The sequence below is a fragment of the Neltuma alba genome, unplaced genomic scaffold (genome assembly GCF_004799145.2).
Source record: "Neltuma alba isolate B1F8T4 unplaced genomic scaffold, ASM479914v2 tig00007441_pilon, whole genome shotgun sequence".
Lineage (NCBI taxonomy): Eukaryota > Viridiplantae > Streptophyta > Magnoliopsida > Fabales > Fabaceae > Neltuma > Neltuma alba.
The window spans coordinates 129,405-149,780 of NW_021634784.1; the positions used below are offsets into that span (position 1 = coordinate 129,405).

The 20,376-nt window shown below is 32.5% G+C and overlaps 4 protein-coding genes across 6 annotated transcripts; 2 read left to right on the forward strand and 2 right to left on the reverse strand.

Moving 5' to 3' along the window:
* Positions 1-690: 690 nt before the first annotated feature.
* LOC114752579 (protein XRI1) lies at positions 691-5,555 on the reverse strand. 3 transcript variants are annotated; one of them, XM_028941329.1, is made up of 9 exons: positions 5,344-5,555; positions 4,354-4,409; positions 4,160-4,282; positions 3,902-4,032; positions 2,444-2,507; positions 2,253-2,355; positions 2,112-2,152; positions 1,932-2,015; positions 691-1,216 (listed from the first exon to the last, which is right to left on the reverse strand). In XM_028941329.1, exons 1-9 carry the CDS (start codon positions 5,361-5,363, stop codon positions 942-944), a joined length of 897 nt encoding a protein of 298 aa, XP_028797162.1. In that variant the 5' UTR covers positions 5,364-5,555; the 3' UTR covers positions 691-941. The 3 variants fall into 3 exon arrangements, with proteins under 3 accessions (XP_028797162.1, XP_028797161.1, XP_028797163.1); XM_028941328.1 differs by having other exon boundaries at positions 3,896-4,032; XM_028941330.1 differs by lacking the exon at positions 5,344-5,555 and adding an exon at positions 4,624-4,825 and having other exon boundaries at positions 3,896-4,032.
* Positions 5,556-8,836: 3,281 nt separating this feature from the next.
* On the reverse strand, positions 8,837-9,616 carry LOC114752557 (small ubiquitin-related modifier 1-like). The gene is made up of 3 exons (XM_028941294.1): positions 9,525-9,616; positions 9,236-9,385; positions 8,837-8,964 (listed from the first exon to the last, which is right to left on the reverse strand). Exons 1-3 carry the CDS (start codon positions 9,612-9,614, stop codon positions 8,872-8,874), a joined length of 333 nt encoding a protein of 110 aa, XP_028797127.1. The 5' UTR covers positions 9,615-9,616; the 3' UTR covers positions 8,837-8,871.
* Positions 9,617-12,774: 3,158 nt separating this feature from the next.
* Positions 12,775-14,640, forward strand: LOC114752563 (NADPH-dependent aldehyde reductase-like protein, chloroplastic). Its single transcript, XM_028941299.1, has 2 exons — positions 12,775-13,208; positions 14,045-14,640. The coding sequence occupies exons 1-2, from the start codon at positions 12,821-12,823 to the stop codon at positions 14,440-14,442; spliced, it is 786 nt and encodes a 261-aa protein (XP_028797132.1). The 5' UTR covers positions 12,775-12,820; the 3' UTR covers positions 14,443-14,640.
* A 3,075-nt stretch (positions 14,641-17,715) lies between these two features.
* Positions 17,716-20,069, forward strand: LOC114752585 (xyloglucan endotransglucosylase/hydrolase protein 2). Its single transcript, XM_028941337.1, has 4 exons — positions 17,716-18,066; positions 18,676-18,776; positions 18,920-19,113; positions 19,539-20,069. The coding sequence occupies exons 1-4, from the start codon at positions 17,880-17,882 to the stop codon at positions 19,933-19,935; spliced, it is 879 nt and encodes a 292-aa protein (XP_028797170.1). The 5' UTR covers positions 17,716-17,879; the 3' UTR covers positions 19,936-20,069.
* The last annotated feature ends 307 nt before the right edge of the window (positions 20,070-20,376 follow it).

The window sequence follows — 20,376 nt, forward strand, 5'->3', positions numbered from 1 at the left end:
CAAGAAAATATTAAAATCCCTATTTTTGGAGATGAACTAAACTAAGGGGACTAAATTGAAAATTAATATAAATTACAAAACATCAAATGTTTAATTTTCTTTGACAAAAATGAAATAACATTTCAATTGGAATGTTGGCACAGAATTTGTGAAATCACAAACATCATCTTATCTCTAGATAGGTGCTTGCCAGTAATTTCCCCCACAAGAAACGCTGTGAACAATACTTTGCAGTAAGCCAAGTATTAATGTTAAATTATACTATAAAAAGAATCATTTGTCAAATTTTTACTAGAGAACATGATCACCACTAGGGGTAACTAGATTTAGCTTTGAAACATCAATATATCAATATATTATTAAAATACTAATATATCATAAAATTTTGTCGGCAAAAAATATATATATCATAAAATTTAGAACAAATTGTACCATTAATAAGTCACCAATAGTATAACTCATTTACCTAACTCCAAGCAATGTACGAGGATAACAACCTACATCTTGTTTCTTGAAACATATTCCTCCAGTTCTAAATATATGACTCTTATATTAGTGTGTATAAGGGTCTCATATTTAGGACCGGAGGAGTAACTCAAAAGGCAAGAGGTTTAAGTTAAAATATTTATTATCCAACCCTAAACTTGCCCCAAGTCTTGTGAGATTGAAAAATTTAAGGCTGCCAGGAGGAAACGTCAGAAAGATCAAGAATCTCATTGCAGACTTGGTCCAAGCACTAAGGTAACAAAAAACATCTATGAAACGTCTACATCCTACCAGGAAACAAACACAAAGGCGGTTAATTTATAGATGTAATAGCTAATAACAACAAAAATTGCAACATCATGTTGTACAACTTGTCTGGTATATGTTACAGAAAATGAACTCAACCCCACAAAGGGAATGAGACACAAATGCTAGTGCTGCTCAACAAGTTAAACTCAGCCTTTAGTTCTCATAATTGTGATGCTACCTTTTCCTCCTTCGGTGCGGATTTTCGTTTTGCCTACAACGGGTTTCCCAGAAAATGCTGACTTAGGGTAAGAAGATGGATCTTCAATTTTTGGCTCAGATTTCGAAGATGGTGGAGTCTGAATCCGCTGATTTATTTCCTTTAGAGTGACGTCTCCTTGGGCACCACTGGGTTTGATGAAGGCAAATGGATAGGCCACAGAAGTTGCCAACTTTGGAGGCATCTGCATCATAGATTTCCTTCCTACACATGTAAACCAAGTCCAACTTCAGAAGGAAAGACCATATAAGCATGCTTCCCGTTTTACGCCTCATTATATAATAGTATGGAAGGGAATTCAATTTAACGTGCATGTCATTGAAGGATAAGTCACTGAAAGCATAGTTATGTAGGGCCTTCATTGACCTGATTGAAACCATGAGACTGCATTTACAACTGAACTCGATAAAGTTATATTCACTAGACAGATTTGATTGCTCCGAGGGGTAAAGGGACGATTTTAGATAATGTTTATAATACCCTTATTATCAATTACTCAATTTTTTTCTCTTTTGATGGCATTTTTCAAATAGGGGCATAAGCATCAATGCCAAATCTAGCCTTAGATTAGATGATTGAATGAGGGAGCCGTGGCTCATTGAATCATATAAATATTTTCTTCGATATAAGAAATAAGATTAGTTTTCTATTGTTCTATGATTCAGATATTCAATATTTTGTGAAAATAATGTGTTATGGGTATTAATATCACTATTTTAAAAAAAACTACTACCCTAAATTTGAAAGAGTGTGTGTGTGTGTGTGTGTGTGTGGTATTTTTCAGTGTAAACCAAATCAGTTCGACCATCTTCAAATCAAAACTGTTCCTGGAAGTGAAACTAAGCAAGAGTCCAGTAAAACTGAAATAAAGTTTTCCAGAAAGGGAAAAAACCCCCTGGGGGGGGGGGGGGAGTAAAACCTTTGAAGATAATGTTTCTGTGTGATCGAGTGACATGCTGCTGAACCACATGCTGTTCATGTGCTGGTTGGATGTCGTGGAGCTCTGCAAAAAAATTATGAGTAAAGCAAGTGCAAAGAGGAGTGAAAGAAGGAAGAGTTGTAATTAGTAAACATCCGTGGATGTCCAACAATCATATACCTGCAACATCAATCTGAACATTACCAGCCCCTGAAAAATTCCTGAATCAAATAGCATGCATAACCATCGGATCATTATGTATAATTGGCAGCATTATGCCAAGAATCATTAAAGCGCTGAATTGCATCTAAAGAAGCATACATATATTCAGGGCTGATTTCCATATCAGCATCATTAAAGCAGTCAGCAAGCCACCCTTCAGCTGGCAGCTCAAGGTCCTCATAACTGGAGGCAGAAGCACTCCCTAACGCATTTTCCAATGAGTGTAGAAAGAAACATCAGAAATAAATATCCACAAACATTATCTGAGGATAATCTTTAAAGAGGCAGACCTGATGTTCCAGGCACCCATTGCAACATGTCTGGAAAAGCATCATCGACTAAGTCCTCCTTCCCCTAGATGCACAAAGAAGTATGAATTTTACAATCAGGCAGTTCCACAACTCCACTTTATATGAAAGAATCTCAGTCAAATCGCTATGCTACTGTGAGACATGCTCGACAAAAATGTAAAGAACAAAGGATTATCCCTCACTAGCAAACATAAAATAAAATTAAGCACATAACTTAGACCTCTTGTGGCATGTAATATGGGTGATGGTGTCATACTACAATTTGAGAGGATCTTTGGAGTGGGGATGTTCCTTTTGTCAAGCTTCTCTCGATTTGCATAATCTTTCCTTATTGCACAACTCTCCAATTCGTGATTTATGGTCTTTCTAGGGGAATTTTTTAATTGGAATCTTCATTTTGCCAGAATTCCTGAGATAGAGAAATCATGAACTTCAGGCTCTTTAACCTATTCTGAAGCCTATTCATCTTTCTTCCTCTCTTTGGATAGGAGAACTTGGACCCTTTTGATTTGGCTAGCATTTTCTCTTGCAAGTGCAATTTCAATTTCCTCATTTCTTCTCCCAGAAAGGCACCACTTTAATTGAAATGTTTAATTGTAAATCTAAAACTGCTATAAAAGTGAAATTTTCTTTGCAGAAAGCAGTACCCAACACAATAAATGTTTGTGAGAAGATGCAACCTCCAAAGCCAAATAATGCACTTCCCCTAATATTTGTTTTTCAAGAAGGGATGAGTCTGAATTCTGAAAACATCTATAAACTTGTTCTCATATTGTAGTATGGCTACTTTGTTTGGAATAAGATTTTGTTCAGACATGAACTTGCGCAGAAAATGTAGATCAATATTTGTTGATTTAGGATAATCACTCGGGACAAAACAAGGATGGCAGTGTTCTGTGGTTCTGTGGTAGTACATAATTTCTGCTGTAATGTTTCATATTTAGTTATAGAGCAACACTTGGATTTTTTATGAAGCCTTGGCTACTTTAAATGACTAAAGCCATCTCAACTACCCTAAAAAAAAACTAAGGTACTTTAAAGGGGAAAAAAGGTCACCCCAGAAGCTAGAGACGAGCTAACCAAACGACATATAAGGGCAACATATGCTAAAAATAACACAGGGGAAAGGACTTTGAATAAGAATAGTTATGAAAGATATAGGTCTAATATTACAAAACATAAATCTAACATAAATAAGCAGACAAGAGATATCAAGTCATGGACTGAAATATATTTCTTCCAATCAACTAAATTCAGCACTGAATTTATTTCAGACAAAATTTAAATATTTGCAGAGCTCATTCATCTAGTAATTATCTTTCATTTGAACAAAAAAATTGTCATTTTCAGAGTCTCTTTTGCATATGGTTTGAATCATTCAATGTTCTGTCAGAGTGAAAGCCACTCATGAAGAAAAATACTAGCACTGACATTTAGTTTCAAATATGCTGAGGACATCTCTTCATTGGAAAGAGAAGCTTGCACGTCATTGCTGTGGAACTGCAGCATCCTACGTCTCTTGAGAAGAGAAGTCTCCCTACATTCCTCAGGCTCCTTTAGCATATTATCTGAAATTGAACTTCATTGAAATCAGAAAAAGAAAAACAACAGTAAAGAGAATGAAGAACAATATATTGTTGCACACTTAAGAAGATGAAGTCAAGAAATCTGCTTCCTGCCAGAGAATGGTCTTACCACTGTTATTAACATGGTAAGCCAAATCCCCACACGCCTTAACTGGGGTTGTTTCATCATCGAACACGTGGGAACTTTGGTGTTCAGTTTGAGGCACTTCATTCCAAAGCTCCTGAGATATGCCTGGTTAAAACAGTACAATTCTCTCAGGGATTAGTCACCCAAGAATTGTATTATACGATTGTAAGACTCACCAAAATTGGATGTCTTCTGGAAACCACTGACCTCCTCATGCCAACCCCACGGCTCCCTAGCACCATAAATAGATAACTGATAAGTAAATGCGAAAAAGTTCACAACCTACAGAATAGAAGATGATAGAGAAATTTCACAGAAGAGGCAGAGGCCAAACTCATGTGGAAGAATCCACAAGTGTTGGGATGAGTTCAACCCTGGAAAATGATTCTAGACATCATGCTTATAACTGAAGACAATCTCATAAAGTAAATGGCATAAGGGTTTACCACATTGTAAACTGAAGAAGCAATGACCAACAATGAGATGCAGTACAATGACACTAAAGAAACATCTAAAGAACAGAGAGCAAATGCTAATCTGGATCCCCTAAAATTAAAGTGCTTATGAACTCATATACTCCTTCTCCATCAACTCCTTATTCTCACATCCAAAGGGGTTCGCAGGCTTCAACTTAAGAATGTACTGTATGGGTTCAAGTGGTTTTTCTTCATATGTTGATAATGTCAGTAAAGGAGTAACTGCGGAAAGGAAAAGGGGCGAGGAGAAAAAACAAAAAGAGGAAGGGGATAAAACGATAATCCCTGAGGCCCCAATTAAATCAGAGCCCACATTCTCATCCTTTCTTTATCTTTTACAACCTCATTCACATCGAATAATCTCGAGTAAAACAAATATACAGATGGAAAATTACCGTATCAAACAGAAAAATCTTTCAGCATCTGACACAAATAGCTTTCTTTTAAAATGCAGAGTGAGAACAGAATGGAAAGTCCAAAAAACAATCTCACATGTGAAAAAATGTTAATTTAAGGGAACCCATTTCATTTCTCAGATTGAAAAACAAAAGGTCCTAATTGAAAGGAAAATATGAATAACCAAAATCAACATCTTCAAACACAAAAATGAAAGCATTCAGGTGCAGCTTCCTAGACTAAACAAATCATGCATACCCTCAGAAAAACTCAGATAAAAACAGAGAATTTTACTTGTCATTATTGAAATCCATCACTATGTCAGCAGCAACCAAATTCTTTCCACTGATCACAATCCAATATCCTTCTTTCTTCCCTCAAACCCAAGTTACAGAAGATCGACTTTACTGACTCGAAGTAGCAGCCTCCAGTTCTAATAGATGATGCATAAAAGAAAAAGAAACATCAGGAGTACCCGCCGTCTCTGTGCGTCTTCTTTGGTCTCCCTGTTTAGCACTGGCTCCTCATTCTTCACTTTCTGCATTTTATATCTGTCTTTTTTTATAAAAAAAATCTTAATCTTAATTTATAATTGTTTTTAATTCAGTTAACTAGCTAAAAACTTTAAAAAAATTACAAAAACAGAAAAAAGACTTAATGAGACAATTAAAGGACCATGTACATTATCCATGACTACAAGACAGAGCCCGCATTTACTCAATGGGGCCTGTGTCAGTCCGTTACTCGTGAACCGTGATATTATTCATTTTTACATTTAATTTAAAGTGTTCTATATATAATTTAAATATTCTAATTCATATATTAATATATTTTGATTCTCAAATTTGTATATTTAGACCCGTCAATCTTGTTTTATAATATCGAAAAAATTATGATTCTGAATAATGAAAATTATTATTAAATCTAAAAAACCGTATCATATTAAAAAAAAAAAAACCTTGGCCCCAAGGGAGTTTAGCTTGTAATCTTTTTATTGTTTTGAGTAATATTATCCATTTTTCATTAAAAAAAATTTCTAGGCTGTTATACTTAATCTTGTTAAATACTCCTCCGGTCCTAATTATAAGACCCAATTGACTTATTTGAGGAGATTAAGGAAGTAAGTTAAGTTGGTTATTTATAATAAATAAGTGTTGTCATTCCTAAAATATCCTTGCTAATTAAGTATATTGGCTAAAACTATCATTATTAGAAGGATTATCTTGGAAAAAAAATGCATAAATATAAGAGACAAAATAGATTGGGTCTTATAATTAGGACCAAATAAAAAGTCAAATTGGGTCTTATAATAAGGACCGGAGGAGTATTATGTTACGAAATTAATAAAATGAATTACTAAATAAAATTAAAAATATAATTGTTGTAAAATTGCACATCTAAGGAAATATTATTAGAATAAATGTTCCATTTTGAATTTGGGGTTCAAACTTATCATAAAATAAATGTTGATTATGAGTTGACCATTAATAACCCTATGTCTAAGTTTTCAAAATGTTTAGATAGTTATCAAAGTTTAAAAATAAAATAGATGATAAAATAATATGTGGAACCTGATATTATTTCATAGATACATTCAACATTATAATTTTATTGATGGTGCATCTACCACAATAATATTATTTTTCTGGTGTTTTTTACACCCTGCACTAGAAAAATAACATTTATGTGTTAAATGTTACTATACCCAACATTGTTTTACTTGTGCTGGTAAATAAATTGCATTTTGAAATTAAGAAAGATGCATTTTTCAACCCATTCTTTGAATGCGATAATTATATTTGAGAGGAATGTGAGAAAAGTAGTAACCTCTGGTGTTTATAACTTGTATTCCATATAAAACAAGTTTCTGTTAATTAAAACTTTAAAAGTACATATAATAACTCTTGGTTTTTAAACTTGATCCTCATCGCTATGGATCTTATTGTTTTTTAGCGGGTGTCGGCTTGGGGGTTGCTGTGGTTTTGTTTTTGGCGGGAGTTTTTTTTTTTTTTGTGGGGGGGCGGGGGGAGAGGAATGGGGAAATTGTTGGAATTCTATGAACGAGTATCGTAGCTTATGCTCGATGTTAAAATAAAAATTTGGAAACTAACAGAAATTAGGTATAGTGGCAGAGATTAATCCATTACAAAATACTCCTCCGGTCCTTAATATAAGACCCATTTAACTAATTTGATTAAATTAAGGAAGTTAAGTAAGTTAGTTAATTATAAAAAAAGTGACACATTTTTCCTAAAACACCATAATTATCTTTCTTAATACCCTTCTCCCTCTTCTACTTGATTATGGTTAAGGGAGTATCCATAGGGGTAATTTAGAGAAAATTGATAAATATAAGAAATGGGTCTTATATTTAGGACCAAAACCAACTCAAGAATTGGGTCCTATATTAAGGACCGGAGGAGTAATAAACTAAGATCTGAATTCCTATTATGAGAAATACCCACATTCCGATAATTATTCCGAATAAAATTGTCTCCGATAGAAAAATACCTTTGCGTCACAAAAAAATATTAAAATTTGGTAAGAAATTGACTCATAATCTATAAGATCTTGAGTTCAAATCTCACTAATAATGTGAGAATATCCTGATCTTAGTGAGCTTTCGGGATTTAACTAACCTAAAAAAATTTTATATTAAAAAAGTGAGTTTTAATCACCTTAATTACTACCTCCAATCTTTTATATAAAAGCTAGATAACTAATTTAATAATATTAAATAAATTAGTTAAGTTAGTTATTTGTTACAAATATATGTTAATCTTCTTAAACTATTATCTATAATATAATCATGCATTAAAAATTGCTGTTGGTAGTATCCTCTTTTAATCAATAGAGATATTTTGAAAAAAAAATACAAATAAAATAGATTTAGGTCTTATATTAATTGTCATTTCTTCTTGTTTTAGTAGAGATTTAATTTAATTACCATAGTCCTACATTTAATTCATCAATCTCTTTTAACTCACATGTTTACTAATTTTTCCCCCAGGCCTATCAACAATGATCGCCGGCAGGAAGTAGGAAGTAGGTTCATTAACGTAAATCAAGCCATGCACACATTATTAACCTTGGACCAATCCGATTCTGTAATCTTCCAGTTAAGGAAACATCGTTGTTTCCTCGATCGGTGCAAGTAATAATCAAATAACTTTGGTTTTAGGAAGAACTTCCACCAGAAAATGGTGAAACGCTTTTCGCCTCTGCACTTCAGCTGAATGCATAAAATAACCCTAATGATATCCCAACCTCGTTTGGAAGAATTTCCAGCTTATGAAACGCTCTTCTTTCTTTGGAAATCTATATATAATCCAATCTGATTCTTAACTTCCCTTTTTTTTTTGCCAAAAATATTCCGATAACTTTCAGTCAATGACTGAACAAATCGCACCTTAATTTTCTTTTTGTAGAGGAAACAGTTATTTCACGTTTCTTTCATAATTTTCAACATAATTTACCACTACTTAAATTTCGTTTTCTAAAAAGGATAGAAACAAATACTATGCAGTGTTAAACGTGATCTTTTAATTAATAAATCTTTTGATTAACAAAATTAAATATGATATGACGACTCCATTATGCATCCGTTGTTAAAATCAAAATCATCATTAGCCAGAATCAATATATAAAAACAAGCCCCTTAAGAACTATAAAGATATAAAACATAGGATCCATTTGATTTCTCTGAGACTGCAGATAGAAGATTTCACAACTGATCTGAAGAACATATAATTTAATATCCAATATTCAAATTAATTAGATGAGCATGTTTCACTAGAACGACGGCTTCTCAGATAATCTCAATCATTCATGCACATTGTTCCACAGAAAATGGATTTCATCACCTCCGGTTTGATGCAGCATTGCATCGATCTCATCACCATCTTCCATATCAAGCTGCGCAAGGGGGGAAAAAATCAACTTTATAGTTCAGATAACTTTGGCAAACATCTAACATTCAAGACTCTGCACGGAGACTAAACCAATCAAAAACCTGCCAATAACTCCCTCAAGAGAAGGAAAGAAACAGAAGAAACATGAAAGAAGGGAGAGATACAACGAGACTACTCGTTCACATGAAGTAATTATATTTCTGTTTCTTCCTTTTGGATCTGAATGATTTTCTGCTATTAAAACTGAAAAAGATTGAGAGGTTTGGAAAATTTACGTCATGAGGAGTTTGTTCAGGCCTGATTCTGCGTCCATCAAACAGGAAAGCAACGGATTCAGGGCTTTTCGACGTTCGATCACAATAGGCATTGATGAGTTTTCTCAGTGGAGTTCCTTTTTTGATCTTGAAGAACACCTCCTCACCCTCCTGCGATTCTCAAGAACCAGTGAAAAGAAACAAAAAATGATTGTACTATCGTCAATGAATCTAATTCGTATCAGAAATTCCGAAAATTAAAAAACAATCGGAAAAATGAGAAGATCAGAAGTGTCGATTCTGACGAAACCTGGCTCTTGACTTTCAGATTAATGTGAGCCAATAGATCGTCGGCCGGCGGCGGCTGGCTCCCACCAGCTCCACTTCCACTTGCAGACATCTTCGCTTCCTTCAACTTCAGCTTCAACTTCGATTTCTTCTGTGGGTTTCCTGAGGCGCTCACAGTTATGTAAAGCAGTGGTAACCTTCCGCTCCACAAGAATCATCACAGCCTTGCTGCACAGTTCCCGAGGCGTTACATTCCACGGTGGTGGATGCATCCGTTCCTCCCCACATTTCCATGCAAACGAAACACCTCACGTAGTCACGTGACCAGCCCCGCCTCTGGGTCAGAACAGTAATCTCAATCGAATTTCTGCATTATTTTTAATGAATATAAAGAACTTTATATCATAATTTTTTTAAAAAACTATTAATTACCTCTTCTCCTAAATATAAAAACTAAACAAAAAGTTTCCATTAATTCTCAATACAAGACATCAATCTATTTTATTTTCAAAATTTGTAATTTTATTCCTTAAAATATTTTATCTCTAATAGAAGGAACTAATTTCTCATCACAACGTAGTGAATTAATGTTTGAATCCCATAAAGAGAGTTGTTTATCGGTGTCATATAAGAATTTTTTTTCCATCCATGAGATTTGAATTCGATTATTTTTAAATCAATTTAATAGGACTTATCTTGGAATTGCATACTTTAAGTTGTTTTCTAATGTATTTATTGAAAGTGAAACTTCAATACTACCTCATGTCTTAATTATAAGAGCTTGTTGACTAATTTGAAGAGATTAAGGAACGAAATTAAGTTAGTTATTTGTAATAAATAGATATTGTCTTTCCTAAAATATCCTTGCTAATCAAGTGTATTGGCTAGAACTACTATTATTAAAAGGACTATCTTGAAAAAATACATAAATATGAGAGATAAAATAGGTTGGGGTTTTATATTTAGGATCAAAATAAAAGTCAAATAAGGTCTTATATTAAGAACTGGAGGTAGTATATTCTAACAATCAATACTAATCACAACCACAGTGCATGAGATATAATTAAGTTGGTGCAAAAAATATAATATAGAAATGCAATAGAGTCCTAAAATATAGATTGACTTATCTGTACAATGAGCGTTTAACATGTTAATATATAGAGGGAGATGAATAACGCCTCGTAAATGAGAAAAACGAGCAAGTAATGTGATGGAGTTGTTCTGCAAAGAATATAATGAAACCATACTTGGAATTGTCGATATTCTTCGTATGTCCTCACAACAATTGTCAGTGACTTCTAATCCTCGTTTCCAGCATCAATGTCCCCAGTGATTTGGAGAATCCAATGAAAGCATTCCATTCAAAGTAACAATTGAAACGGTCAATATATATTGTCCTTATGTCTTCACGTGCCAATGACTCTTAATGTACGTTCTCAAAATGAATGTAATCTTCCAGTTCTAAATATAAAATTCTTTTTGTAGTATAAATTATACTACAAAAGAAGTTTTATATTTAAAACCGAAGGAGTATCATCTTTTTAGAATTCTATAAAAATTAACATTCCAGTATAACCATTAGGCTTGGTTATTATCACATGACTTTGAGGTGTGTTTGACTTGATTCGTAATATTTGTAAATTTGCCCTCATAATTAAAAAAGGAAAGAAAAAATTGGGAGAGATCCATTTGCAAGTGATGTTGGGTTCTTTATTGTATTTTTCTCTCTTCTACAAGACTTTGAACTCACAGAAGATAGACCAAGGGGCCCACAGGGAGAGTTTATGATTTAAAAAAATGCCTTTTTTGCAGAGTTGTTCAATAAAAAAGTGTAATTTAGGAGATTTTTTATGCTATCTACAGATACATAATAAGAGCATGTGGTGCGCTTTGCAATGCATTGCTTGTCAATTTTTCATGTTCTTATGTCACGCCCTTCGGCGAAAGCCATCAACTCTGACCACTCTTCCATTGTTAATTTATTAATTTATCACAACTGAGGTATGCCGTGACGCACATCTGAGGACAGATCCACCATTTTATTTCACAAAGTGCATGTTTATTATCTAATTTTATATGAAATTTTAATTTTAATTGTACCTCTTTTTTTTAATATTAATCATGATTGTCTACATTTTTGCTGTCATTTAAAGTTATTAATTTTTAAAATAAAATATTCATATTTATCAAATTTACCAATTTCCAGTAATTATCCAAAGTGTCGGTTTGGAGGGTCATTTACACAAAAATAATATAGTTATTTCATAACAATAATTAATACTAAGTATCTTAGAAATTTTAGAAGAATTACTCTTCCAATGTTTAATGTAATATATAATTAACTTATTTAAGTAAATTAAAAATACTAAATAAACTAGTTAATTTTAATAAAGATGATTTCATTTTTCTGGCACAGGATATGTGAGTTAAATAAATTATTTGAAAAAATAAATAAATACTCCCCCTGCCCTATAAGACTCATTTACAAAATATCTTATATTTAGAATCAAATGAGTATAAAAAATAAATTAGTATATTATATTTAGGACAATAATTTATTTCTTATATATGTAGTACTAGACTATCTCTTCCACTTAGAGCTGAGGAAACTATTATTGTCTAAAGATTTAAAGATTTTAGGATATTGTGCCTAAAAATAAAAATAATACTCCTCCTCTCCTTAATATAATAACTAATTAACTAATTTAAATATATTAAAGATATTAATTAAATTAGTTAATATAATATTTTTTAAAAATACCCTAAGTATCTTTTTTAATTATCGTCTTCTTTCTCCTATTTGATTATTATTGGGGTAATATTTTTAGGGTTAATCTGAGAAAAAGTTGATAAACAAGTAAATAAGTCTTATATATATAGGATCAAAATTAACTTTCTAATTAGTTTCTATATTAAATAGTGAAGTACTACCTTCAATCGTTAGTATAAGATTTTATTTGATTTTTATTTTGATCATAAATATAAAATTCTGATATATTTTATCTCTCATATTTATTCCTTTTTTTCTAAGATAGTTCTTTTAATAATAGTAGTTCTAATCAGTAAATTTGATTAGTAATAATATTTTAAGAAAAATAATACCTATTTATTATAAATAATTAATTTTAACTTATTTTTTACTCAATTTAAATTAAAATTAGTCAATTAGTGCAGGATGCGGTGTATTATCATGGGCTCGCCGTATTTTCTCAAATGCTCTTTTGAAAATTCTAAAGCGGCACCATTATAATTATAAATACGACGAAATCACGGCAAGAACGATCATCAATTTTCAACTGAAAGTTGGAACGACCACCCATGGCTTCTTCTTCACCGTCTCTTCCACTGAAAGACCGAGCAGCCATAGTGACGGGATCTTCCAGGGGCATAGGTCGAGCCATAGCCATCCATCTCCATTCACTCGGAGCCAGGGTTGTAATCAACTATGCTTCGAGCTCGAACCAAGCCGATTCGCTCGCCTCTGAGCTCAATAAAGCCTCCGATTCGTCAGAGCTTCGAGCAGTCGCCGTTCAAGCAGATGTGTCGGATCCAGATCAGGTGAAGCAGCTCTTCGACAAATCGGAGCAAGTGTTCGGGTCTATCCATATTCTTGTGAATTGTGCCGGAGTGCTTGACCCGAAGTACCCGAAAATTGCAAATACCGCATTGGAGGATTGGGATAGAACTTTCAATATCAACACTAGAGGTGATTATGCTATGAATTATTATATTATTCTTTGCAAATCTGGTATTTGAACCCAGAGAAATGATATGACTTTATCTTCATTAATTAATATAATACAGATTGTGTAAAGTTTAATATTATAGTGGTATTAATATTCTTTAACTCTTTGTTCGCTTTTAATAGGTCTAAAGTGATCGGAATGATGGAACAATTTAGTTTGCTGGAATCAGTTATGCTGTCTAAAATGGAGATTTTTATTTAAATAACAAATTCTTAAAGCACTTGATGAAAGAACAGAGACTAGATCAATATGTCTAGACATTGATTTCAAGGGTTGGGTTGTTAATTTGCTCTGCTGAAATCCTATATTTGTTGCATTTAATCTTTTCCGAAGTGGTTCATATGCGTGCTGCACAAACTAACAAACAAACAAATTTCCTATTTCTTACATTCAACTTGTACATAGAATCATTAAATTTTTTTTAGAGCTACGATTGGATATATCCAATAATTTTCTGGTTAAGTTACTAGTTGTGATAAGCATAAAGCTGAAGCTTCCCCAGAGGCAACGGAAGACCTAATCCATTTGATCACTGATAGCGAATCCCGTCAGAAAGAATTTGAGCTTTATCATTTACCTCTTTACTAGATGACCCTGAATCATTAATCCTAGTTGATTATAAAGGTGTTTGGAATCCCATCGGGCTGGAATCAAAACTACGTTTCGACAAAAGTAGTTCAAAAGTTGCTTTTATCAAAATCACGTTTTGGTTCTTGTCAATGTGATATCAAACATAAAATCGTAATGATACTAAATTCTAAAAGACTGTTTTTTCTTTCCTTTTGGGTTTGAATAGGTGCATTTCTGTGCGCAAGAGAGGCGGCAAATAGGCTAGTCAGAGGCGGTGGAGGAAGGATCATACTGATAACTACGTCGGTGGTGGGGAGCAACACGCCGGGTTATGGAGCCTATGCAGCTTCAAAAGCTGCGGTGGAGACGATGACAAAGATAGTGGCTAAGGAGCTGAAAGGAACAAAGATTACAGCCAACTGTGTGGCACCAGGGCCTGTAGCCACGGAGCTGTTCTTTGCAGGCAAAACAGAGGAAACTGTAAAGAGGATAGTGGATGCTTGCCCTTTGGAAAGACTTGGAGAGCCCAAAGACGTGTCTCAATTTGTAGGATTCTTGGCTAGTGATGCTGGAGAATGGATCAATGGTCAGGTTGTTAGAGTCAATGGCGGCTTTGTTGTCTAGACTTTTCTTTATTGTTATAGGGTTCTTAGATCATATGTACTCAATCCTAATTCCCCCACTTTTTCTGAGTTGTGGTCATAGATTATACGAATCATGTGTAACTTTTTTATAGAGGATGCTTGTTTTGCTAATGTCGGTGTATCAATTATCAAATAAATCTTTCTATCATAAACAAAGTTATTCATTGCTGGCCTTAAATTATCAGTAGTGCATATCTGAAGATGCCCCTGAAGAACACTCACAAGCCATCGACTCTTTGTCGAACGTAAATCCTCTGCTTATGCAAGTTTTGCGTGCCAAAAGAAGAATGTCACTTCCAGAACAAGGTGTTGGCAACTCCTTGAACTTTTTACAGTTGTAGGCATTGCTATGCCACCATGCTGCTATTCTGAAATCCTACCTCCGGTCATAATTATAAGACCCAGTTGACTTATTTAGGGAGATTAAGGAAGTAAGTTAAGTTAGTTATTTGTAATAAATAAGTGTTGTTATTCCCAAAATATCCTTATTAATTAAGTGTATTGGCTAGAACTATCATTATTAGAAGGACTATCTTGGAAAAAAATGCATAAATATGAGAGACAAAATGGATTGGAGTCTTATAATTAGGACCAAACAAAAAGTCAAGGGGGTCTTATATTAAGGACCGGAAGTAATATTAGTAAGATCCTGATCCTAGAGAAAAGGAGAGGAAGTTAAAAAGTAGGGGCGAAAATAATAAAACAATAACAAACTTTTTATCTCCCGAGTGTGGCTGGTTACATGGATGGTAAGATAAAAAACAAGGAAGGAAAATTTTGGTTTTTTTTTTTTAAAAAAAAAGGAGCATGAAATCTTGTGTATTTTCTTTCAAAAATTATCTCCTTCAAACAAGTGGAAAGATTTTGGAGGAAGAAACATAGACATTGCCCTAAAAAAGAATAAAACTATAAAAAGGTTCATATCCTTTTTTATATATGTAAAAATGTTACTGTTTTTTTTAAAATTAGTCGCTTTTTTATTTTTTCGGTTTTCTCTTGAACATCCCGGGGAGAGAATATTTTTTCTCCACTTTTCTCATCAACTATTCTATTTTCTCTCTTCTTATTTTTTTCCCCATCTTGCTTTTTCCCGTGTCCTAACAAAAATATGGTGAAAGTTAAATGCTTAATCTGTATGCTTAAAATGTATTTTACTCAATTTAAAATGTGTCATTTTTACTCATAGTATGATCTACGCGATGACTAACTGTTGCTGTTAACATTTTAAAACTATTTTCTTAGTACTACCTCCTATTTTTAATATAAGAGTTAGCTGGCTAAGTTGAGTAGATTAAAGAATTAGTTAATTAAGTTAGTTATTTGTAATAAATAGATATTGTTTTTCTTAAAATACTTTTACTAATCATTTATACTAGCTAAAACTACCAAGTACTAAAGTGTCTATTTTGGAAACAAATAAATAAATAAGAGAGATAAAGTGAATTGTGGTCTTATATTTAAGATCAGATTAAAAGTTAAACAATCACTTATACCATATGTGGTCTTTAATATAAGACTTAATTGACTAATTTGGAAAGATTAAGAAAATTAATTAAGTTAGTTATTTATAATAAATATGTGTTATCTTTCCTAGAATACCCTTACTAATAATGTGTACTAACTAAAATTATCATTTGATTGAATTTTTAATATGTGCAACCTACAAGGACTATTTTGGAAAAAATAGATAAATGTAAAAGATAAAATGAACTGGAGTTTTATATTTAAGACCAAATTAAAAGTCAAACAAACTTTTATATTAAGGACCAGAGGTATTAAGGACTGAGTGCCTGTTTGGAAACACTTATTTGGAGCTTATAAGTAGCTTATAAGCTCTATAAGCTCTATAAGCTCGATTGAAAAAAGTAGGGTCTGTTTGGCAACACTTATTTGCAATCGGGCTTTTGTCTGAAAAGCTACAATAAGCTATAAGTTAAAATTAACAGCTTATGGCTTATGGCTTATGGCTTATGGCTTATGGCTTTTGAAATATGGAGAGAGAAAAAGTTAAGAAATTTATTACTTCTTTTGATTCTTATTATAAGCCTCAAATAACTAATTTGTAGATAATAAAAAATCAATTAAAATTAGTTGAAAGTAATGAATAAGTTAGAAATATATTTTTATTTTTAAATATGCTCCTAAAAATATACTTTTATTTTTTCATGTTTCACTTTATATTTAAAATATTTTTTATGACTTCTTCATATTAAATTATTTTAATTTCATTGTATTATGTGAAATTATTTTTTTAATCATGTTTTATTATTTATTAAAACTCATGCCCATTTTGGTAATTTTTTAGCCAAAATTACTTTTACTCAACTATAATCCAAACAAGCTTTTTCTAATCTCATTTTTGTAAACTAGCTTGTCTGAACTCCAATCCAAACACAATTCAGCTTATCCAATTTAACTTTTACCAACTTCACTTTTCCATAAGCTACTTTTTCTATAAGCTGCTTTTCCAATCGCTGATCCAAACGGACCCTGAAGGAAGTATTAAATAGAATCTCCCGTCCCCCTTAATAAATCTTTCTAGTTCCGTCCCTAAATTTGACAATCCGAATTAATCTAAGCTTGGCATTAGACCTTTGGCCACAAGCTTTGCATGATGAGAGAAATCAATATTAATGAAACCAACAAATAAAAACATGTTTCTTCTTCCTTTTTTTCCGGTGAAACAAGCGAGAGAAAAACATGTTTCTTCTATTAAACAGGAAAAAAAAAGGTTTATGAGAATTGAACAAAATTGTAAAAGATAAAATTCCAATTCAGATTTGTCAATTAACAAACTGAGACAAAAGAAGGAAGCTTCACCGTCATAATTTTCCCTTGACATTTTATTATAGTAATCGACAGAAAAAAGCTGGAAATTCTTGTATTATTTTTTAGGACATCATGAATTTTCGTAACACAATAACAACCTAAATAGTTACAAATGAACAAAATATGAATTACTCATGTACGATATAAATGAATAGAAAATTGCTTGTGCACACATTCAAAGAGATATCGATATAAATAACTGAGATTAAACATTTGATTTGTTTTCTTTTGTACCATTGAATTTTTCGTCTCCTTAACTGTACTTTATAAAATTACTCCTATGACTCTAACGAATTTATTAATGTTGCTTCGAAATTAAGTTAAATATCCTAAATTCATGAAGTGATTTGCTATGGAGAAATAAGAGGCTTCAATTGGAGGTAAGAGCCAGCTAATAACGGATCATTTTCTTGTTGCTTTTCTAAATCTTCGTAATCATCTAAAGCCTAAGTCTTTCTTCTCATCGTGTATGTGTACGAAATATATGTATGTGTGTGTGTGTGTCTGAAATCTGCAATCTACAAAGTTATATATCAAATTAAATTATCTAGCTAGCTAGCTAGCTTGCTAGGGTTTGCTGATTTGGGTATGGATACGTGGTTGCTATTTCTTCTTGTTATTAGCACGCTTGTTGCTAAGGATAAAGGGATCGTTGCTAGTGATGTTAATAATGAAGTCAGGTTTGATGGGCACTATGAGATTATGTATGGTGATGATCATGTGTTTGCCTCCAACCAAGGATCAGAAGTTCAGCTCTCCATGGATAAATCTTCAGGTTCTATTCATTTATGTTTATTCTTATAACACAAATACGTATTTTATATTATGAGTTTGAAGAGTTTCTTCCATTCAATCAATACGATAGGCTTTAGGAGTGAACTTTCCCTAACCATAAACTGAGATGATTGAGAAGTTAAATTATGCGAATAGATAATGAAATTCATTTAGGGAGTGTCTGGCTATTGTCAAAAGTGCTTTCTTTTTTTTTCTTCTTTTTTTTTTGAATTTCTTTCCCGATATCTTGAGGTAAGACTATCTTCCAGGCACATCAACAGGCTCAGACTAATCTGGAGCGTACCGTATGTCAAAAGTGCTTTCTAAAAATACTTTTCGGCAAATCAAGATAATTACACTCATTCACATATTTATTTTATATATCATAATTAAAATCACTTTTAAAATCATGGTTTGGTTTCTATCCAAATATCCTTTTAATATGGTGTTGGTCTCTCTTTTCAGATCACCATTAGTTTTGTTAGAATCGTAAGAAATTATATATAACGATGTAAAATTCTATAACAATACAAGTTTTATATGAAAAAATATGATGTTTTTTCTTTATTTAGTCATTAAATGTTTTTCCTGAGTGTTGGAAATAAAATAGGATCTGGATTTGGATCCAAGATGACGTATGGTTCTGGGTTCTTCCACATGAGGATCAAAGTGCCAAACGGAGATTCTTCTGGAGTTGTAACTGCTTACTATGTAAGACTTCCTTTGACCATAAATGATTCTATAAATTTAACCAATAATCTGATATATATATATTTATTTATTTATAGATATATATGTATATCATATTGAAGGAAATTATTGTATTTTATGGATCTGTCTTTATATATATGAAGCTGTGTTCACGTGGGGATTATCACGATGAGATAGACTTTGAGTTCTTGGGGAACAAAGCAGGTGAGCCAATCACACTACAGACCAACATATACGTAAATGGCAATGGTGGTAGAGAGCAAAGGCTTCATCTTTGGTTTAACCCTTCTCTGGATTTTCATAACTACTCCATTCTTTTCAACCAGCATCAGATTGTGTAAGCTTCATATACTAGTATCTTTTAATTAATATTATCCATATTCATGAAACAAAAAGAGTAGAATAAAATAGGCAGAATTACAATTAAGTCCCAAGGAAGGAAAATAATTACTAACAAGTCCCAATAATAACTAAGCAGCTTGTAAAAGCAAGTTCCAAAGTAAGAAATAACAACCTTTGAGATTTATTTTGTAATTATTTTTCTTTTTTAGAACCTCATTGTAATTCTCTTTATAAAATATGATATTTATGTGATCATATAATTTTTATGTAAGTCGTGAATTTAATCTTACTTATAACTTTAGATTGTTAATTAGTGCTTGCTCTTTTAACAGGGGAAAAAAAAAAGTTTGACATGTTGTATTACATTTTTTGGGAGGACAATTTGGAAGCCAAATAATTAAGATATTTGTGAAATTGCAGATTTTTTGTGGATAGAATTCCGATTAGGGTATTCAAGAACAAGAGCGATATAGGAGCAGGATACCCATCAAAGGCAATGAGAATAGAAGCAACATTGTGGGATGGTAATGATTGGGCAACAAATGGAGGCAAAAGCAAAGTGGATTGGAGCTATGCTCCTTTCAAAGCATCCTTCAGAGGCTTTGGTGTTAGAGGTTGTGAAGTTCAATCATCCTCCTCCTCATCATCAAACGTTCAAGATTGTTTCTCTGATAGCTTCTCTTGGAACAGACAAAGGTTTTGGCAGTTGGATCCTGAAAGACAGAGATTGTATGAAAATGTGCAGAACACTTATGTCACCTATGATTATTGTGCTGATACACCTAGGTTTCCCACACTTCCAAGAGAATGCCAGTAAATGTTCTTCACATATAATCTTTATTGTAACTACTAATTAGTTACTTTGAGTTCTATACATTATACCAGATAAAAAGAATAATTCACACTGTTAATGACTTGTCAATGTTAAGATTTATCAAGAGTTTTACATCATGTTAGATAGTATTTTTGTGCTTTTACGTCTGAATTTTTGAGCATCATTAGTATAAATATCAAATGTTGCAGTTAGGAAGTGAATTTCGTGATTTTGTAAAAGGAATAAGTTCTCTCATAGACACTCATCGAACTTGTTTAATGAGGATTTGATGTCTAAAAGCTAACCAAATGGTACCCCACACATCTTTTTAGAGTTAATGTATAAATTTGTCCGGAAAATTTTTACTCAAGAGCGCTGGGTATATGAAAGTTTTTTTAGAAGCAAATTTACCTAAAATCATAGTGATATTGTCCTACATAGTTA